General features: G+C 36.6%; 1 protein-coding gene across 1 annotated transcript in view; it reads left to right on the plus strand.

The window, feature by feature from the left end:
• Positions 1–22555, plus strand: part of CASP8AP2 (caspase 8 associated protein 2) — a 27054-nt gene extending 4499 nt beyond the window's left edge. Inside the window, exons 2-10 of the mRNA XM_081828639.1 lie at positions 442–524; positions 3564–3632; positions 6405–6505; positions 7058–7132; positions 8299–8414; positions 12954–15163; positions 16047–19173; positions 21337–21436; positions 22000–22555. Of these exons, the coding sequence (XP_081684765.1) occupies positions 442–524; positions 3564–3632; positions 6405–6505; positions 7058–7132; positions 8299–8414; positions 12954–15163; positions 16047–19173; positions 21337–21436; positions 22000–22056 (5938 nt within the window). The 3' untranslated portion in view covers positions 22057–22555. The remainder of the gene's footprint in view (positions 1–441; positions 525–3563; positions 3633–6404; positions 6506–7057; positions 7133–8298; positions 8415–12953; positions 15164–16046; positions 19174–21336; positions 21437–21999) is intronic.
• Positions 22556–22561: the final 6 nt, after the last annotated feature.

Raw genomic sequence — 22561 nt, forward strand, 5'->3', positions numbered from 1 at the left:
TTAGCATCATTTACTTTGTGGCATGATTTTTTTTTATTCTTTTTTTTTTTTTTTAAAGATTTTATTTATTTATTTGAGAGAGAGAGAATGAGAGAGAGAGTGAGCATGAGAGGGGGGGAGGGTCAGAGGGAGAAGCAGACTCCCCGCTGAGCAGGGAGCCCGATGCGGGACTCGACCCCGGGACTCCAGGATCATGACCTGAGCCGAAGGCAGTCGCTTAACCAACTGAGCCACCCAGGTGCCCCTTTGTAGCATGATTTAACTATAATAAGCAAGTTTAAGGTTTTGGAAAATGTTAGGCACTTTCTTTAAAGTGATGATAGAGAGTGAATTTATTCATTGTGTCCAAATTTGGAAGTTGCTTTTTAACTTAAAGCTAAGTTTACTCTCTGTATTGTGAGGTTGATTTTAAGTGGAAAATCTTTATATTTAATACTTTAGATGGCGACTGTCAAAAGGAAATAGGATCATGGCAGCAGATGATGACAATGGTGATGGAACAAGTTTATTTGATGTCTTTTCTGGTAAGAGCTCATTTTAACTGTCTTTATAAATTTATTTAATTATAAAATAATTTATTTTCATTGATACCACTCATTAACTTTTTCCTCTCACACATAAGTGAATTAATACAATAAAGTGCCTGGCAAATAGGAAATGCTTAGTAAATGTGAACTTTCTTATTGTATGCTTTCAGGTCTCTTAAATTTAATGAAATTAACAACTTTGCCAGTATAAGTGATAATGATACTTATTGTCATGTCCAAAGAAATACAAAGTAGGTATTTGTTACTCTCAAGTTGCATACATTTTTTGTATAATTCGGGTGTATTTCATAAGAAAAAGTTAGGTTTTTATTTTTTATTTATTTTAAATTAAAAAAAAAATTTTTTTTAAAGATTTTATTTATTTGACAGAGAGAGACAGACAGCTAGAGAGGGAACACAAGCAGGGGGAGTGGGAGAGGGAGAAGCAGACTCCTGGCTGAGCAAGGAGCCCGATGTGGGGCTTGATCCCAGGACCCCAGGACCATGACCCGAGCCGAAGGCAGACGCTTAACGACTGAGCCACCCAGGCGCCCCGAAAAAGTTAGGTTTTTTAATATAACAACAGCATAATTATCAATTTCAGGAAATTTAACATTGATACAATACTTTTATTTAATCTGCTGTTTTTATTCCTCTTTTATCAGTTAACCCCCAAATTTTCTTTATTATTGTGATTGGAAGTTAATCTGTCATTTTAATACTTTATTTTAGTTTTTCTCACAGTTTTCTTTCTGATTTTCTTGCCTTCTTTAAAATGTTAATATATTTTAGAATTCCATTCTTTTTTTTTTAAGATTTTATTTATTTGTTTATTTATTTGAGAGAGAGAGAGAGAAAGAGTGAGAGACAGCATGAGAGGGGAGAGGATCAGAGGGAGAAGCAGGCTCCCCGCCGAGCTAGGAACCTGTTGTGGGACTTGATCCCAGGACTCCGGGATCATGACCTGAGCCGAAGGTAGTTACTTAACCAAATGAGCCACCCAGGTGCCCCTTGGAATTCCATTCTAATTTATATATTAGCTTTATGGACTACACCGCTTTGCATTATTTTTTAGTGGTTGCTCAAGAGATTGCAGTATACTTCTTTAACGTGTTGTAGTCTGCTTCCTAGTATTGTACCTTTTCACCTAAGATGTAGAATCTTGTATATATCGTTGTCTTTAACCTCCATTCATCCTTTTATGTTAAAGATGTCATAAACCTCATGAAACAAAGCTGTAATTTTTACTTTATTTTTTTTTAAAGATTTTATTTATCTACTTGACAGAGAGAGAGAGATAGCGAGAGCAGGAACACAAGCAAGGGGAGTGGGAGGGGGAGAAGCAGGCTTCCCGCGGAGCAGGGAGCCCGATGTGGGGCTCAGTCCCAGGACCCCGGGATCATGACCTGAGCCGAAGGCAGACGCTTAATGACTGAGCCACCCAGGCACCCCTGTAATTTTTACTTTAAACCATTCTATGTATCTTCAAAAAAGTTAAGAAGAATTAAAATAATTAAGAAAAATTAGTCTTTTGTATTTACTCAATTATTTATCATTTCTAGTCCTTCTAGTATCCTTTAGTATTCTTCTAGAATAATTTTTCCTCCCCATTCTGTCTTTTCTTCTGGGACTCCAGATATATAGTATGTGAGAACTTTTGACATTATCCTATAGGTTACTAAGACCTTTATTGTTGTTTGTTCATTTGTTTGATTTTGTTTTAAATCTTTTTCTCTCTGTTCTTCAGATTGGGTAATTTTTATTGATCTGTCTTCCAAGTTCACTGGCTCTACTGTCAAGCACATTCAGTGAATTTTTTAAAATTAGAAATTGTAGTTTTCAGTTTTAGGATTTTCATTCTTTGTTGTTTTTTTTTAGCTTATTATTTTTTTTTTTAGTAATCTCTATACCCAGTGTGGGGCTCGAACTTATGACCCTGAGATCAAGAGTTGCACGCTCCTCCGACTGAGCCAGCCAGGTGCCCCACATTCTTTGTTTTAATGATTTATATTTCTCTGACAAGATTTGCTATGTAGTAATTTTGGATTGCATTCTGGACACTGTGAATTCTGTTATGTTCTAGAAACATTGGATTATGCTATATTGCTCTGAAGAATGTTGTTTTTACTCTTAGCAAGTATTTAACTTGGCTGAACTTAAACTTCTGTCTTACTTGTGGTGGATAGCAGCTGAAAACTCTTCAGATATTTTAACTTTAGGTGGACATTTTGGAGTTCTAACCTTTACTTATGTACTTTGGGGGTCACTTGGAGATTTGGGCACAATTTGGGGAATACTCTCTGTGGCTTTCTGGATTTTCTTTCTTAGTTTCTAGTTGCTATTACCACTCCCAAATTCTTTGTCTTGTGCTTCAAGCTATTAGGACTAGAGGTTTCCATCTGAGTTTTTACTGCCCATTGTTGGCTGCAAGTAGGGCCTAACCTTCTACAAAAAATTTGTAATAAAAGGAGGATAGGGAACGCATATAAGACTGTTTTCTTTTTCAGGTATTGTCTCCCCTTCAGTTTTTGCCTGCTTTGGGTTGTTTTTTAGTTTTTTAGATCACCCTTTTTTTTTTTCTTCAAATTGAGGTATAATTATACATACAACTTTCTATTAGTTTAGGTGTATGACATAATGATTCGGTATTTGTATATAATGGGAAATGATCACTGCAATAATAGTCTAGTGGTAGAGCATTTGACTGTAGATAGCTTTTAATAGTTTGCTTGGAGTTTATAGTTGTTAACAGCAGGAGGATTGGTCTCATAGAACTACTCTGCTATTATTGGACTTGGAACCTTCTCAAAAGTTTCTTTTTGAAAGTGAGTTTTTAAGCTTAAATCTTAGATACTGAGTCATAAATCTGTGTACTGAGATCTTTCTGTTTATAAGGATGTATAAAAACTTATAAACAATTGTCTTTTATGGTATACAGCTAATAAAGTCTCCTTTTCCTGGTTCTTCAGAGTAGGAATAGAAAAACTTCACTAAGTGCATAAAATCAGTTTTAAAGAGTCTTTCATTTTCTTGCAGCTTCTCCTCTTAAAAATAATGATGAAGGTTCTTTGGACATATATGCTGGGTTGGACAGTGCTGTTTCTGGTATGTAAATTCTAAAATAAAAGAGTTTTATTTTATTTGGTCAATCCAGTGGAAGTATTTTGTTGTTACCAGTTCTCGGAGTAATGCATAGTTCCTGAACAATTTGACCATTCTTGAAATGATTTTATTTTCTTGACTAAAGTTTGATCAGTAAAACTAACACTAAGGTTTTCTATCATCTACGTCTCAGATTTAACTGGACCTTGAGCAGATATATTTTGTACCATTAAAATGCAGCTGTTGGTATCTATACATATATTACTACTCACACTGTCACGGCTTACATGATATTAGAACTTTTGAAAAGGGTAGTTGCTATAAATGTTTTCAGATGTATCAGTAAGAGTGTGATATGCAGAGAGATGAATGACCTAACCAAATTAGAAACCTTTTCCATAATCAGATATCTCAAAGCTTTGAGCAGATATGATCCTCACATCTGATTTGTTGACATAAGCATTTTAGGTAAATTGGTTTTGCAACCAGTCAGTATAGATTTGGATGAAATGCAGATGGAGAAATGTAGTGCCCTTTGAGTTGAAGTAGACACAACATCAAAAAATTTAGCACATATATTTTCTTTTTTTCCCAGCTTTATTGAGATATAGTTGACACTTAACATTGTATAAGTTTAAGGTATGTAAGTATTGATTTGATACACATATATGTTGCAAAATGATTACCACTTTAGCCTAAGCTAACACCTGCATCAATCCTATCACATAATTATCATCTCTTTTTTGTGGTGAGAACATTTAAGATCTATTCTCTTAGCAACTTTTAAGTATGTAATACAGTATGATTAACTATAATCACTATGCTGTATTTTAGATCCCCAGAACTTACTCATCTTATAGCTGGAAGTTTATACTCTTTGATCAACATCTCTTCCCCAACCCCCCACCCCAGCCCCTGGTAACCACCATTCTAGTCTCTCTTTCTATGTATTTGGCATTTTTAGATTTCACATGGAAGTTGATATCGTACCATATTTGTCTTTCTCTGATTTATTTCATTTAGCATAATGTCCTCAAGGTCCATCCATGTTGTTGCAAATGGCAGGATGTCCTTCTTTCTCACGGCTGAATAATAGTCCATTGAGTGTGTGTATATGTAGACACACACACACACACACGTATATATACACCACATCACCTTTAACCTTCCGTTAATGAACACTTAGGTTCTTTCCATACCTTGGCTATTGTGATTAATGCTCCAGTGAACATGGGTGTGCAATCTCTTTGAGATCCTGTTTTTATATCCTTTGGATAAATATCCAGAGGTGGGATTGCTGAATCATATCATGGTTCTATTTTTAAGTTTTTGAGGAACCTCCACAGTGTTTTCCATAGTACTGCACCAGTTTATATTCCTGCCAACTGTGCACAAGGGTTTCATTTTCTCCATGGCTTTGCCAACACTTGTCTTGTGGTGGTGGTTGTTTTTTTAAGGGGAGGTCTCTGATACAAACAGCAACCTTTACTGGACGTTTACGTGCTAAGTGGGGCAAGTGCTTTTTATTTTTTATTTATTCATTTATTTTATTGAAGTATACTTGACATATAGACTTATATTAGTTTCAAGTATACAACATAGTGATTTGACAGTTCTATACCTTAGAGGCAGTGGTCATGGTAAGTGTAGTTACCATTTGTCACTATACAAAGTTATTAAAATACTATTTTTATCTCTTTTAACCTTTTTATCTCTTGTCTTTTTGATGATAGGCATTCTAACAGGTGTAAAGCAATATCTCATTGTGGTTTTGATTTGCATTTCCCTGGTAATTAGTCATGTGGAGCACATTTTCGTGTTCCTGTTGGCCATTTGTCTGTCTTTGGAAAAATGTTCAGTTTCTCTGCCCATTTTTCCATCAGGTTTTTTTTTTTTGGCTATTGAGTGGTATGAGTTCTTTATATGTTTTGGATATTAACCTCCTTTCAGATACATACTTTGCAAATATTGTCTCCTGTGAGTTGCGTTTTCATTTTGTTGATGGTTTCCTTTGCTGTGCCGAAGCTTATTTTTATTAATTAATTAATTAATTTTGGGGGGAGAGAGAAAGAGAGAACCTGAGCAGCATAGGGAGAGGGCTTGATCACACAACCCTGAGATTATGACCTGACCCAAAATCAAGAGTTGGACACTTAATCGACTGAGCCACCCAGGCACCCCTGTGCTAAAGATTTTTAATTTGATGTCCTACTTGTGTATTTTTGCTTTTGTTTCCCTTGCTTTTGGTGTCAGATTCAGAAAATCTTTGCCAAGACTAATATTTAGAAGCTTACCCTTGTTTTTTTTTCCTCCTGGGAGTTTATAGTTTTGGGTCTCACATTTAAGTCTTTAATCCATTTTGAGTTGATTTTTGTATATGGAGTAAGTTGGGGTTCAGTTTTCCTAACACCATTTATTGAAAGAGCTTATCCATTCCACATTGTATATTATTGGCTCCTCTGTCGTAAATTAATTGACCATATATGTTTCTGGGCTCTCTATTCTGTTTCACTGATCTGTGTGTCTGTTTTTATGCCAGTAGCATACAGTTTTGATTACTATAGCTTTGTATTTTAGTTTGAAATCAGGAGATGTGGTGCCTCCAGCTTTGGTCTCTTTTTCAAGATAGCTTTGTCTGTTTGCTGTTTTTTGTGGTTTCATATGAATTGTAGGATTGTTGTTTCTATTTCTGTGAAAAATGACATTGGAATTTTGATAGGATTTAATCAGAAAGTACATGTTTTAATTTAAGAGCTTTTTGTTTGTTTGTTTTAGACAATGCTTCCAAATTGTGTGTGCCATCCCGAAATTGTTTGGATTTATATGAAGAAATCCTGACTGAAGAAGGAACTGCAAAGGAGGCAACATATAATGATGTATGGTTTGCCAGAATTAAGGAGTTATTTTACCTTTTGTAGCTTCTGAAGTTCAGATATCAGCTTACTATTAAACATTCTGTGTTTAAGATGTAGCTCTTAGTCTAAAAGAATATTTAAGTTAGTCTCTGCCTTCAGATCTGCTTTTTAAAACAGTTTTTTCTGAATGCTTGTCTAAATTTAGTTATAATTTTGCTTGATTAAATTTAAGTGTCTGAATATATAAAACCTCAATAAGCAATCAGTATGATAAAACATTTTATCTTTTCATGATTTGTACTAAGTTTTAAAATGTCCCAAGACTTAATTCAGACAAATTTCTTTCTACCTTGAATTTTAAGGTCTGGATTGAATGTGAAACTAAACAGAGTAAGTTTTGGTTGGGACAATATTTAGAACTAGTAATTTTACTAAATATCTGTTGGTAGAGAGAGACCTTGTCTCTCCTTCTTAGTGGATTGATTTTCTAAATTTTAAAATATTCTGAAGTGTCACTTAAGCTAAGAAAATAATTTAGAATGATGCTTAAGTTAATCTTTTTATATCTTACAGTTGCAAGTAGAATACGGTAAATGTCAGCTGCAAATGAAAGAGCTGATGAAAAAGTTTAAGGAAATACAGACACAGGTAGGATTACAGTGAATGGTTTTGCCTTTTTGTTTTTACTGCCAGTCAATGAAAGAGAAACTTTACTGAGGCCCTAGGGCCTTTTGCCTTATTTGTAAGTCAAAATGTAATAAATTGTTTTTGTTAGAAATTAAGATGCTAAAGTGTTGGCAGTTTATGAGGAAACTCTTTTTTTAGTGTTAAATGAAATAGCAAATCTGGCAAAACATGCATTATTTCCTGTGTCAAGGAAATTGATATAAGAAAATGGATTGATTTGTTAAATGACATTGACATAAAGATCTGTTAGACTAATTAACAGTTAAATAATAGAAAATTAGTGGAGATGATATCAGTTGGTTTAAAAGAGAATGGTTTGAGGAGCAAAGATTTAGAATGGCTGTTGGGGGAAAATGATGCCTTCACAATTTTTGCAAGAGTGACTTTTTTTGTGAGCATGCTACAGAATACAGGAATGTCATGTCTTGTTCTGATTTTTATTTTATTTTTTTTGTAAAGTTGTTTCTCTTTGTTTCCCTTTCCCCCAAAGAACCAGTTAATACTAATAAATTCATTCTTTGTTCATCTGAAGAATTAGTACATTGTTGCAAGTTAAACCTAAGTTGTTAAATATAAAGTTTTATTTTTATTTTCAATTTTCAAGACAATGACCCAGGCAGAACTTTCTTCTTGTCTTTTTATTGAAGTTTTTTGTTTGTTTTTTTAAAGATTTTATTTATTTATTTGCCAGAGAGAGAGAGCACAAGCAGGGGGAGGGCCAGGCAGAGGGAGAAGCAGGATCCCCACTGAGCAGGGAGCCCGATGTGGGACTCGATCCCAGGACCATGGGATCACGACCTGAGCCGAAAGCAGACACCCAACCGACTGAGCCACCCAGGCGTCCCTTTGTTGAACTTTTTATTGCCTTTTCATTTTGATTCCTGTTTTAAGTAGTTTCACTTGAACTGGCCTTGCTCTGTTGCCAATCATCTTTGAATCTCTGCTGTAAATGAGCATAATAGTTCTTCTCATAGGACTTTTTTGAGAATTACACAAGATAAAAAGTGTGATGCCTGGCATGTAGTTAGAGCATTCAGTAATCATTAGCTGTATTATGTAAGTTTAATAATCCTATAGACATATACTTTATTTCTGTATGTATTTTAAATGTATTTTATGGTGTTTAGAATTTCAGCTTAAAAAATGAAAACCAATCTCTTAAGAAGAATATTTCAGCACTTATCAAAACCGCTAGAGTGGAAATAAATCGCAAAGATGAAGAAATAAATAATCTTCACCAAAGGTACAATTGAAGGGTGTGGACCTGTTTATCAATCACATGGGTGTTAGTATGTGGAATATGTTAAACTTTTGAGTGGAAAGATAGGAAAATGGTGCATTTTAGTAAAGTTCTCTCTGTCTTTAAAATTTTGGTTGGGGCAGTATTCTCCAGGGAATTTCTTATCTCTCTCTCTCTCTCTCTCTCTCTCTCTCTCCTTGCCTTCCACAGCCAGACCTCCAAAGCAGTTATCTAAACTTGCTGTCTTCATTTTCTGTTTGTATTCACCCTTGACTACATTTCACGCTGATTTCTGCCTCCACTGGTACACCAAAACAGCTGTCATTTTGGTCAACGGTGACTGCCATTAAGTCCATCAAATAGTTTCGACTTCTGATTTTAACTTGCCCTCACACACTGTTTGACATACTTGCCCTTCTTTTCTTGAAATAGACTCTTGCTTTGGCTTTCATGATTCTTAGTTTTCTTCCTAACTTGAGGTTTATTCTTTCATACTTTGCTAGGTTGGAGTTCTTCAAAGCTCAAACCTATGTTTTTTCCTTTCTCTATCAGTATTTTTGTATGAGGTAGTCTCACTCATATGAGGTCAGTTCAGTTTATATGGAGATAACTACTTCACATCTGTACAGTTTTCAAAATTACCTCATCCAAAATGGAATTTATGATCAAATCTCTTCCATGTTTCCCAGCTCAGTGGATTCCCCATCATTTATTCAGCTGGTGCAAGCCAGAGACCTAGGTGTAGAATGGCCTTTTAGTTTATTGCCCACACCAGGACCCTTTTGAGAGTAGAAGCGAGTGCTATTAATAACTGCAGTGAGATTACTTGGCAAACTGGGCCACATAATCACTGTGCCTAGAAGTCATTGACACTTACCTCTCTAATCACCCCTCAGATCTAAATTCATTACCATGTCCTGTTGATTTTTATGTCTTCATAATCTCTCAAATTATTCATTTCTCTCCATTTCTACCATCGTTGTTACCTATCAACTCTCACTGAGCAGTAGTCTCTGTGCTGGTATCTCTGCATCCATTCTTGCTCTTTCCAGCCTCTGGTTTGTCTCTTCTCAGTATTAAAGCCACAGACAGGACACTTTTTATTTTTTAAAATTTATTTTATTTTATTTTTTAGATAGGGAAAGAGGATGGGAGGGCAGGGCGAAGGGAGAGGAAGAGAATCTTAAGCATGCTTCCTGCTGGGTGTGGAGCCTGACGTGGGGCTCAGTCTCACAACCCTGAGATGATGACCTGAGCTGAAATTAAGAGTCAGATGCTTAACCTACTGAGCCACCCAGGTGCCCCCAGACAGGACACTTTTTAAAGCACGAGTCTGAACATCTCATTATCATAGAGTTACCCCACTCTTCACAATATGGTTCTAAACTGCTTTTCAGGCCTTGCCTTCAGCATTTACCTTTGTCCTAGGTGTCATAGCTCTGGTATGTCTCTGGCATTCTTTTGGTTCCTTGAGTGTATCATGAGATCTGCCTTTGCATAGACTGTTTCCACTGCCTGGAAGGCTCCTCTCCACCTGCTAAAAACCAGCTCATCTTCAGGTCTCAGCATAAACATCCTTTTCACAGGGGTATTAGTTTATTATCCCTGACTAGGTCAGATTTCTCTTTTGTGGCTTCATGTATACTTAAGAGTTTTTAAAATGATTAATGGGATTACTTGTTTAGTATCTTTTTCTTATCTCCATGTTATCTCTGTGTTACATGCTCTCTGGGCTAGAACTATCTTTTTTTTGTTTTTTATTTTATTTTATTATGTTATGTTAATCACCATACATTACATCATTAGTTTTTGTTGTAGTGTTCCATGATTCATTGTTTGCATATAACACCCAGTGCGCCATTTAATATGTGCCCTCTTTAATACCCATCACCAGGCTAACCCATCCCCCCACGCCCCTCCCTCCCCTCTAGAACCCTCAGTTTGTTTCTCAGAGTCCATAGTCTCTCATGGTTAGTCTCCCCCTCCGATTTCCCTCCCTAAATTTTTCCCTTCCTATCTTTTTTTTTTTTTAACATATTATGTATTATTTGTTTCAGAGGTACAGGTCTGTTTAGTATCTATCTTTTCACTGAACTATAAGCTTCATGGAGTAGGGACCATGTCTGTGGATCTTCACCATTTTATCAAGCACCTGGCTCAGAGTCTAGCACATGGCAGACAGTCAATAAATGATTGATGAGTGAGAGAAGGTAATCTTAAGTGTGGACTGTATGGCATCATAAAGCACTTTAGGCCTCTTGAAAATGAAGGTGGCAAAAAAAAAAAAAAAGAAAAAGAAAATGAAGGTGGCTGTGTGTGTTTACTAACCTAAATCCCATCAGTCCAACTAGTATAAGATTGCTTCCTGAGATATTGGGGAAATTTTATACATATTTGAATCTTTTACGGGAGGGGTGTGATGTTTGAACAGGGTGGAAAGAGAAACTGGGTGAATAAATGAGAGTTGTGTCATTAGATTGATTGATGTGGTTATACATTATCTAATAAATATTCTGCCAAATATTTTCACTTTTTAATTGTGACCTATATTTGGTATTCTAATGGTAAGTGTTTACCATTTGGTTGAAACCTCATGTTTAATAGAAAAAATATAATGTGAAAATTTAAGAGTATAAATTTTGGAAAGTATATTATGTGAAGGTTTATTTTAAAAGAAAACTTTTCTTTAAAAAGTTTATTTAAGTAATCTCTATACCCAACGTGGGGCTCAAATTCATGACCACGAGATCAAGAGTCGCATGTTCTTCTGACTGAGCCAGCTGGGTATCCCTTAAAATAAAACTTTTGATAGCATTTTATCTAGTAAGGAGCTATACTAAATATGTATTACAAGCTCTGTGGGTTAGAGCTATCTTTTAGGAGCTTACAGTTTAATAGTTCATAGGTTTGATAAGTATGACATACATTACACATATGTCCTTTGTCGAATATGAGTTCTTGGTTGGGTAAATTTATTGTGAACATCTGCCATTCTGTGGCTTGTCTATGACTCTATTGTGCCTTGTGAGGAATAGAAGTTTTTAATTTAATTTAATTAATTAATTTATTTTTTTGGTGGGCAGCAAAGCAAGGTTTATGGAGTGATAGCAAAGTGATAATACAAAGCTCCCGAGGAGGGAGGGGACCCAAGAGGGTTGCCTAGAAGTTTTTAATTTTAGTGATGTTTAGTTTGTCAGATTTTTTTCTTTTATGGTTAGTGCTTTTTATGTTCATCTTTCCCCCAGTTGAAGGTATCTTCTAATTGTTTTTTGAGTTAAGATCTGTATTAGTTTCTAAGGCTGCTGTAACAAACTACCACAAACTGGGTAGCTTAATAAATATTGTTATTTAAATTTATTGTTTCATAGTCCTGGAGGTTAGAAGTCCAAGATCAAGGTGTTAGCAGGATTGATTCCTTCTGGGAGCTATGTGGTGGAAGGATCTGTTCCAGGCCTCTTTCCCTGGCTTGTAAATGGTCGCTTTCTTTCTGTGTCTCTTCCTATTGTCTTCCTTCTACACATATCTCTGTGTCCAAATTTCCCTTTTTTATAGGGATTCTAGTTATAGTGGATTAGGCCCCACCCTAGTGACCTCTCTTTAACTCGATTGCCTTTATAAAGACCCTGTCCTCAAATAAAGGCACACTGAGATACTGGGAGTTAGGACTTCAACATACGAATTTGAGTGGGTGTGGGGCACAATTTAGCCCATAACAAGAGCCATTGTTTTAGGTTGTATGTCACCCACGTCCTCTTTTGTTTTATAAAAATCTCCCCTTATTCCTGAGTCTTTTAAGCTTTGTTGTTCTCTACACATTTAGTACTAATTAGGAATAAATTTATGGAGATTCAGGGAAGTTATGGAAGTTCAGGAAGATGGACTTTTAAAGTATACAAAGAACTAAAATGAGCTATTTACGTTTTATTATCAGGAAAACTGCCAGTTTTCTGAAACACTAATATAAAACTTTAAGACTTAGGCTTTTGTTGTTGTTAAACAATAAGTACATGCCATTCCCCTAAGAAAGAATCACAACTCTATATTCCTCTTTATTTTTTGCATAGTATGTGCCACTTTAAGATGGCTGTTGATGCTTTGGTTTACTGTGGAATTGTATGTGAAACAGAAGATTGGGGTAGAGAGCTACATCGAACTCTATGATTATCTGTGTTGTCTAGCAATGTTTTACTTTTCCTTCTGTTTTAGTTGCACTAGAGTGAGTGAGGGCAAGAAAATAATGTCACTTGTTCTAAAAGAAATGAATCTATGGTTAGTTTGGGAGTTGTCTGCCTGTGGTGAGGGAAGTCTGGAAGACATTGCTAAGTGCTGGGATAGAATGGAGAGGTCCCCCAGACTTTGAGCAAAGCAAATGAAAGAGAGTTGCTTGTTTTGAAAACAGACCCATTTAGTTGGAAGCTGGTAAGCATCACTCACGTCTGTATGTGGGCCCTGAATTTTAAAGTGTTTTGCATGTGGTTAAAATCTGGATTATTAAAAAGCAATTAATTTTGGTTTTAATTGTTAATTTCTATTTCTTAATAGATTGTCAGAGTTCTCACATTTTCGCAATAATCACAAAACTGCAAGGACAGCAGATTTAGTTAAAATGAAAGATTTTAAATCCAGATCTCCCCATTTGGATGATTGTTCAAAGACTGATCTCAGAGTGAAAAGTGATGTTTCTAAAGATGTACATCATAGCACTTCACTGCCAAATCCCGAAAAGGAAGGAAAATCACATTGTGAAAAAAAGAGCACTTTGTATTTGTCTCCATCTATCGAAAAACCCTGCACCAATGGCATTTGGTCACGTTCCCATTATCAGGTTGGTGAGAGTATCTCAAATGAGGATAATAGAAGAGGAAGGAAAGATATTAGACATAGCCAATATAGCAGAGGAACCGATAGAATACGGAAAGACTTAAATACTAGTTGTGATGGTGAACCAAGGAACATAGAGGCTAGTCAAAGGCTACAAGGACGTCCTGAGAAATATGGTAAAGGTGAACCAAAGGCTGAAAGCAAAAATTCAAAGTTTAAAAGTAACACAGATTTGGATTATAAAAATGAACGCATTAGCTCTTGGGAGAAAGAGACCTTTAGAGAAAGGTCATATACTCGAGTTGACTCTCAAAGTGACAAAAAACTAGAAAGACAAAGTGAAAGATCACAAAATACAAATAGAAAAGAACTTAAGTCACAAGACAAAGAAGAAAGAAAAGCTGATCAAAAACCTAAATCCGTAGTAAAAGACCAGGATCATTGGAGAAGATCTGAACGAGCATCACTTCCTCATTCCAAGAATGAAATAAAATCTTCTCATAATTCAAGTAAATACCATCTAGAAGAGAGAAGAGGAAGGGAAGATTGTAAAAGAGATAGAGGTGTAAGTAATCATAGTTTTCAAGAAGGAAGATGTCCATCCTTTCTTTCATCCAGTAGAACTCATAAACACATTGACTCCAAGGAAGTTGATGCTGTGCACCAATGGGAAAATACACCTTTAAAAGCAGAACGGCATAGAACTGAAGATAAGAGGAAAAGAGAACGAGAAAGCAAAGAAGAAAGTAGGCATATAAGAAATGAAAAAAGAACACCTACAGAACATTTGCAGAAGACTAACAAAGAAACAAAGAAAACCACTACTGATTTAAAGAGACAGAATGAGCCAAAAAGTGATAAAGGTGAAGTCTCTAACAGTGGTGTTTCTCAAGGAGCAGATAATAAAGAGCTTGTAATTAAAGCTGACAGTGGTCCAAATGAAACAAAAAATAAAGACTTAAAGTTGAGTTTTATGGAAAAATTGAACTTAACTCTTTCTCCTGCTAAAAAGCAGCCTGTTTCTCAGGATAACCACCATAAAATAACCAATATCCCCAAATCCAGTGGCATATGTGATTTGGAGTGCTTGGTGCAGGCGACAACAGTGACCTGTGTTTCCTCTGTCAATGAACATACCACAGAGAAAACGGAGTCAAAGTTGTTGGAACCAAAGGTTGCTCTTGCAGCTGTAGCTGAAGTCAGGACCAGTAATCCAGAAAGGAAAATGGAGGAAGAAAATAGTTTGTTAGTTAAATCTGTTGAGAATACTGTGGATTGTGATGTGCCCATTTGTTGTAGAGAGACTTCCTTCTCAGCACCTGTGGAAATGGAACAAACAGAATCCTTGTTTCCATCATCAACAGAAATAGAAGAAACCATTAATGATACCAGGACAGCAGTTTCTGTAGTAATGGACATATTACAAACAAATGTTTCTCAAAACTTTGGCTTGGAATTGGATACCAAAAAAAAAGATGATTTAAATCCTTGTGTTTCTGAAGGTATGGGAATGAAGGAGGCTTTTTCAACAGAAGTAGCTAAATCCAATGACAGCATTTTGCAGCCTTCAGTTGAAGAAACTGGCATTTTGCCAGTAGTCCTTTCAGAAGATGGTAACCCCAAATTTGAGCCTTCTCTTGTAGATACACCACTGGTTGAAAGTAAGTCTTGTCATTTGGAGCCTTGCTCACCTAAAGAGACACTAGAATCTTCACTTCAGCAGACTGAGTTAATGGACAGCAGAATGGAAATCAGTGAAACAAACTCAGTATATAATGATGATGAGAATTCAGTTCTGAGCATTGACCTTAATCACCTGAAGCCTATTCCAGAAGCCATCAGTCCTCTGAATAGTCCAGTGAGACCTGTAGCAAAAGTTCTTAGATTGGAAAGCCCATCTCAAGTTCCATTATGTAATAACAGTCATAAAGGTAATGGTTTATATTATGTTCTATAACTTTTTGTGAGAATGCAGAATACATAAGCAAGAAGAATTAGTGCCTTTTCTTTTCTCTCTCTCTCTCTTTTTTTAAAGATTTTATTTATTTATTAGAGAGAAAAAAAGACTGAGCACAAGCAGGGGGAGTGGCAGGCAGAGGGAGAAGCAAGCTCCTTTCTGAGCAAGGAGCCTGATGCAGGACTCGATCCCAGGACCCTGGGATCATGACCTGAGCTGAAGGCAGATGCTTAACCGACTGAGCTGTGCACCAATGTCCCAGTGCTTTTTCTTTTTTGATAACATAATTAACATATTATTCAGACCCCCGTTGTTAATTAGAAATGTACATTGAGCCTTTAATCTAAATTTAGATAATTCTTATTTTTACAAAAGGAGTGGTAGGACAGATTGTTTCAAATACTCTTTGCTTGTTTTCAGATTTTTGTTCAAAAGTCATCCTCAAATGGTGTAGAGTAGGTGATGCTGCTAACATGAAGTAAAGATACCCAAAGAATTGGTTGATGGTTATTCCAGTGACCAAACTACATCATCACTGAGCACCAACTGAGACCAGTAAAGACATGACATGATTAAGTATTAGGCATTAACGTTCTACTAAAAAAAGCTATTAAAATAATGAATTGGGGGTGCCTGAGGGGCTCAGTCAAGTAAGCATCTGATTCTTAATCTAGCTCAGGTCTTGATCTCAGGGTTGTGACTTCAAGCCCTGCATTGGGCTCCACACTAAGCATGGGGCCTACTTTAAAAAAAAAATGAATTGCCTCAGTATTTAACTTTTTATTATATTTAGTATGGAAATACCAAATGATTAAGACTCTAGTCATGTGACTATAATATACTTTTCTCTTCCACAGATATATTTCCACCAAATTCAGCTCAGTCTCCTTCCAAGAGCAAGTCTGATCTCAATAAGGAAAATCAAAAGCCAGTTTGCAAATCTGACAAATTTACAGATGCAGACTCTCATAAGAACTCATCTTTAGATGAATTAGAAGAAGGAGAAATTATAAGTGACAGTGAAAAATCTAAACCACAAAAAAGTTTTGAAAGAAGTGTTATACCTAGAACTTCTAGTGAAGTACAGAACACAAAAACTAGCCCAGGAAGTAGGAAAAGTACTATACATTTGGGTAAAGACAGTAGAAAAACATCTTCTATAAAAATCCATCAGACTAAAAGCAAATGGAATAAAAGACGAAGTGAATCTAGCAGATCTTCAAAAACAGAGAAGACAGACAAGACAATGAGTACCTCCAGCCTGGAAAAAATAGTTCCGATTATTGCTGCACCCTCTTCTGTACGAGAGATTATGCACATGTTACGAGTGATAAGAAAACATGTAAGGAAAAATTATATGAAATTTAAGGTAAAATTTTCATTAATACAATTTCATAGAATTATCGAGTCAGCAGTTTTGAGTTTTACATCGTTAATTAAACACCTTGACTTATCCAAAATCTCAAAGTCAATGACTACTTTACAGAATAATCTCTGTGATGTTATAGAATCCAAGCTTAAGCAAGTTAAGAAGAATGGCATTGTGGATCGTTTATTTGAACAACAGCTACCAGATATGAAAAAAAAATTGTGGAAATTTGTAGATGAACAGCTGGATTATTTGTTTGCAAAGCTGAAGAAAATCTTAGTAAAGTTTTGTGATTCCATAAACTTTGGCAGTGACAGTGATGAAGGAAAACGTGAAAAGATAAATAAAGAAAAAGCACAATATTCAAATGGTCAGAAGGAGAATGTGGACTGCTCTAGTGAAGAAATGCTGAAAGAGAAATCCCCCAAATCAGAAGATTCTGTTAATTGTAAGTCTTTACTAGGATGTAAAAAATCTGAGGAAAAACATCAAGACCAAAATAATTTCAATATTAACACAGTAAAGCGTGACATTAAAAAAAGTAACACTTGCTTTGATAATATTAAGAACTCTCAATCTGAAGAACACTCATTGGAACCAAACCGTCCCAGCACCCCAAAGCCAGGGAAAATTGAAGGCAACGCCATGGAGGATGCACAAACATCCCAGCATGCAGCTTTGAAGCCAGAACGCAGTTTTGAGATTCTTACTGAACAGCAAGCCTCAAGCCTTACTTTTAATTTAGTGAGTGATGCCCAGATGGGTGAAATATTTAAAAGTTTGTTACAGGGTTCTGATCTTTTGGATAATAGCGTTAATTGTAATGAAAAAAGTGAGTGGGAGTTAAAGACCCCAGAAAAACAGCTGCTGGAGAGTCTTAAGTGTGAATCTATACCGGCTTGTACAACTGACGAGCTAGTTTCAGGGGTGGTTTCTCCATGTCCTAAAATGATTAGTGATGATAATTGGTCATTATTATCATCCGAGAAAGGTCCTTCTCTGTCTTCAGGGCTTTCGTTGCCAGTTCATCCTGATGTGTTGGATGAAAGTTGTATGTTTGAAGTGTCCACGAATATAGCTTTGAGTAAAGATAATGTATGTAGTTCAGAAAAGAGCAAGCCCTGCATTTCCTCCATACTTCTGGAAGATCTAGCAGTCTCTTTAACAGTGCCATCACCTCTGAAGTCAGATGGTCATCTCAGTTTCCTAAAGCCTGAAGTTTTGTCTAGTTCAACTCCCGAAGAAGTTATTAGTGCCCATTTTAGTGAGGATGCCTTACTTGAGGAAGAGGATGCATCTGAACAAGATATTCATTTAGCCTTGGAGTCTGATAATTCAAGCAGCAAATCAAGTTGTTCTTCATCATGGACAAGTCGGTCTGTTGCTCCAGGCTTTCAGTACCACCCCAACCTACCCATGCATGCTGTCATAATGGAAAAGTCCAATGATCATTTCATTGTGAAAATACGGCGTGCAGCACCATCTACCTCCCCTAGTCTTAAACAGAATACGGTGGCTGATGAGTCATTGGCATCTTTGCCTGGAGTGGAAAAGGAAGCTGATAAAGCAGCAGAGAAAGAATATGTTTCATGTCAGAATGGAGTTTTTAAATCTGCGGAGGAATTAAATTCCAACAACAATGTTGATAGCAGTAAATCAGCTCATGAAGAACAGGACTGTATGATGCAAACACAGGTTCCCGATATATATGAATTTCTTAAAGATGCTTCAGGTAAAGTGGGTCATAGTAATGAAGTGACTGATGAATGTTTCAAGTTGCATCAAGTATGGGAATCAAAAGTACCTGTAAGCATTGAAGAGTTGCCTCCAATGGAGGAAATTTCACATTCTGTCGAGGCTCATCCTCCAAATACATATATAGACCTCACAAAAGATCCAGTCACTGAGACCAAAAACTTGGGGGAATTCATAGAAGTAACAGTTTTAAATATTGATCAGTTGGGATGTTCTGAAGGCAGTTTGGATCAGAGTGCTCAAATATTAGATAATATGCAGCCTGATACTGTAAGTGCTTTTATTGATTTGACACAAGATGTTTCAAGTGAGAGTAGAAGTGAAGGGAACTGCCCTGCTTTAGCTGTTGAACGCTTGGAGTGTCAGGTGATATGTGTAGATGAAGATAACTGTAAGGAAGAAAAGGTGCAAATGGCCGATAGGCCTTTGGAAAGCATTGTTGAGGAAACCTATATCGATTTGACCTCGGAACCTCCCAGTTCATGCGAAGTAAAAAAGGATAATTTAAAGTCAGAGCCGACATCAAATTCTGATGGCTCAGTGTTGCCTGGGTCTTTGGATAATGCTCCTAAAAAGAGAAAAAACCTTTCTGATCTAAATCATTCTCATAAAAAACAGAGAAAGGAAACAGACTTAAGCAGTAGGGAAAAGACCAAGAAAATTACCCAAGATTCTGGTGAGAATGGTGAAGCTCACCAAAAGAAAGCCAGTAAGAAAAAGGACCCTGCAGTGACCAAAGACCCCTCATCATCAAGCCCAGGGATTAAGGATCCATCAGCAGCATCTGCCACTTCTCCTATAAGCCTTTCTGCAAAGAATGTTATTAAAAAGAAGGGAGAAATTATAGTTTTATGGACAAGGTAAGAATCTTGAGACTTAAATCACCAGGAAATTTTGACAGGCCAGACATCTGTTCTGTCATGTCATCATAGTTTTATCCCATCCTAAAATAAGGCAAGTGATGACTTACTTCCAAAGTGGCCAAAGTTGGTAGAAGATGCATTGTACAGTCCAGCTGTAGCGTAGAATGATCTAGAGCAGTGGCTCTTAAGGAGGAATGTGCATTAGCACCATGGACGTAAGTTTCCACTTTTTTTTTTTTAAAGCAGGCTCCACACCCAGTTGGAGCTCAGTTCGGGGCTCAAATTCACGACCGTGAGATCAAGACCTGAGCTGAGATCAAGAGTCGGTCGCTTAACCGACTGAGCCACCTGGGTGCCCCTGTTTTTTGTTTTTTTTTTTTAACTTCACTTTTTCAATTAAAAATTCTTTGATTTGTGAGGAACTGGTATAACCACATTTTATTTTATTTTTTTAAAAGAGATTTTATCTATTTATTTGAAAGAGAGCGAGCATGAGTATGGGGACGAGCAGAGGGAGAGGGACAAGCAGACTCTGCATTGAGCGCAGAGCTGGATGCCGGGCTCGATCCCACGACCCCGAGACTATGACCAGAGCCGAAATCAAGCCAGATGCTCAAAATGTGGAACCACCCAGGTGCCCCAGTATAACCACATTTTATTTATTTACTTTTTAAGATTTTATTTATTTGACAGAGAGCGCACAAGCAGTGGGAGTGGCAGGGAGAGGGAGAAGCAGGCTCCCGGCTGAGCAAGGAGCCCGAAGCAGGGCTCCATCCCAGGACCCAGGGATCATGACCTGAGCCAGAGGCATACACTTAGCCGACTGAGCAACTCAGGTGCCCCCCATAACCACATTTTAGAAAGGAAGAATGACAAGTGGTGAAACAGGGTAGAAAGTGTGAGGATTTGTAATTTGTGTTTTCCCCTAAACTAGGAGTTTGGGGAAAAAAGTTTCATCAGTAGGTTGTACTTTTGATTTTTATGTGAACTTTTTAAGAAATGCAGATTTAAAGACCCCATTTCAGACATAAATGTAAGCGCAGTTGTGAACCATTGGACTAGAGTTTCATTGCTCCCCAGACTTAACTAGCATGCATAACGAGGGAAGCTCAGTCATATTGAAATTGGTGACCAGTTTTATTATATTATTTTAATAGTTTAATTTTATCATATTTTATTTTTTAAAAAAGAGATTTGTTGATTTTAACCAAAAGCACTAGCTACCACAGAACACCACCAGCCTCTAAAGTGCAGTTTGGGCACATGCACATTTGGGGAACAGCTGGTGTTGGGAACACCTGGAGTGCCTTGCTCCCTAGCCTATTGAGAGCCCCACATCCTCTCTCCCTTGTCACCTTGAGCTTAGCTCAAGTCTCCAGAAATTGTCCCTTTGCTTATGCTCTTAGCCTCGGGCCCCAGATGTGCTCAGAGGTCTGGGGGCTCTCTGTAGCTACTGCCTGGTGACCAGTTTTGTTTAATACCACAGTCTTCCATGCCTTCATTCCAGGTAATTTACAGATGGCAGAATAGAATCTCAGAGAGTATAACAACACACACTGGTTCAGACCATGTAGAAAACCAGAGGTTTGGGAATGAGAAGATCTGGATTCCATTTTACTTTTGGTTCTGCTTATTAAGACTATGATCATGTGGGACGCCTGGGTGGCTCAGTCGGTTAAGCGTCTGCCTTCGGCTCAGGTCATGATCCCAGAGTACTGGGATCTGAGTGCCACATCGGGCTCCTTGCTCAGCAGGGAGCCTGCTTCTCCCTCTGCCTGCAGCTCCCCCTGCTTGTGTTCCCTGTCCCTCTCTCTGACAAATAAATAAATAAATAAAAATCTTAAGAAAATAAAAGACTATGAGCGTGTTTGGGCCCTGATTTTAAAAGTAGAATTTAAAAAAATTTTAATTTTGTCATTAGAAAAATAAATTAGCTTGTTGTAGAAAATTTTGGGAAATACCTGTGAGCTCAAAGATTAAAATCATCCATAATACTTCTCAGAGATAATCATTGTCCATATTTTGGTATATACATTTTTTTCTTTTTTCTGTGGGTTTTAATAAAAATGTCATCTCCTATTGGTAGACATTAAGGCAGTGGAATTTTTTTACCTTTTGGCTCTAATCTACAAAGGCTAAATAACATTTTTCTCTCTTCAGAAATGATGACCGGGAAATTTTATTGGAGTGTCAAAAAAGAGGGCCATCATTGAAAACATTTTCTTACTTAGCTGCCAAGTTGAATAAAAATCCGTATCAGGTAACTACCCAATTTTTACATCTCTATAGTTTTACAAGTGTTGCTACTATAGATTTAATTTTTATCATGTTTAAAATACATAGATATTTACTAGCTAACTTCTTTAACAGTATGGTTCTTTATGTAGGACTGTTAAAAACTTAGTAAGGGGCACCTGGCTGGTTCAGTCAGTAGAGCATGTGACTCTTAATCTCCAGGTTGTGAGTTTGAGCTTCGCTTTGGGCATAGAGATTACTTAAGGAAATAAAGAAAATAAAAATTTGGTGATTGTGGAAGAAGTTTGGAACAATCCTAATTTTTTTCATATTGTCTTACCGTTTACCTAATTGATTTCAAGCTGTTCTGTAATGATGTTTGCTTGTTTAAGAAAGTTCAGTATTAAAAAATTAAACTCATAATCACCTTTAGTATGAAGATACTTCATTTTTCCAAACATTACTTCATGTCTTTATTATTGAGGGCAACTTTCTCGTCTTTAGATATTTTATGAAAATATTCATCACAGATAAAAAAAAAAATATTATTGAGATATTTGTAATTAACACTCATTTAAAATTTTTCAGGTCTCAGAAAGATTCCAGCAGCTAATGAAGCTCTTTGAAAAGTCAAAATGCAGGTAGTTAATGGTTCTGCTACAGGAGACTAGTAAAGTAAATGTTTGACACTGTTACTGTGCAGTTAATGGCCTGTAGTCATTGAAGATATGAGTAGTGGGTGAGGACATCCAGTTGAGTTCCTGCTTCAATCACAGGTTGGAGGATGATTGCTCATGCAGGATTCTGAGGTCACCTCATCCACAGGGACATGCTCAGAGTGAAGCCTGCTGCAGTTCAGATCAGCATGGCATCTCTCCTCAACTCTCTCTTTTTAAGTATAATTGACATACCATATTATATTTCTCCTCAACCTTCTGATTGCTGATGAGTCTAAGGTGGAGGGGAAATGCATTTGATGATTAATAAAAAATCTTTTATAGATGAAGAAAAATAAAACATTCTTGAATAGCATATATTTCACAGGCAATGAAGTCTATAGTCTTTGTAATTTAATATTTTTCAAATTTTAATTAGTACTAAATACTTTTAAAATATAGAATATTCATCATTCATAAACATGAAATCTGTC

This window comes from Leptonychotes weddellii, chromosome 8 (genome assembly GCF_054177405.1).
Source record: "Leptonychotes weddellii isolate Sample4059 chromosome 8, ASM5417740v2, whole genome shotgun sequence".
NCBI classification, from domain to species: domain Eukaryota; kingdom Metazoa; phylum Chordata; class Mammalia; order Carnivora; family Phocidae; genus Leptonychotes; species Leptonychotes weddellii.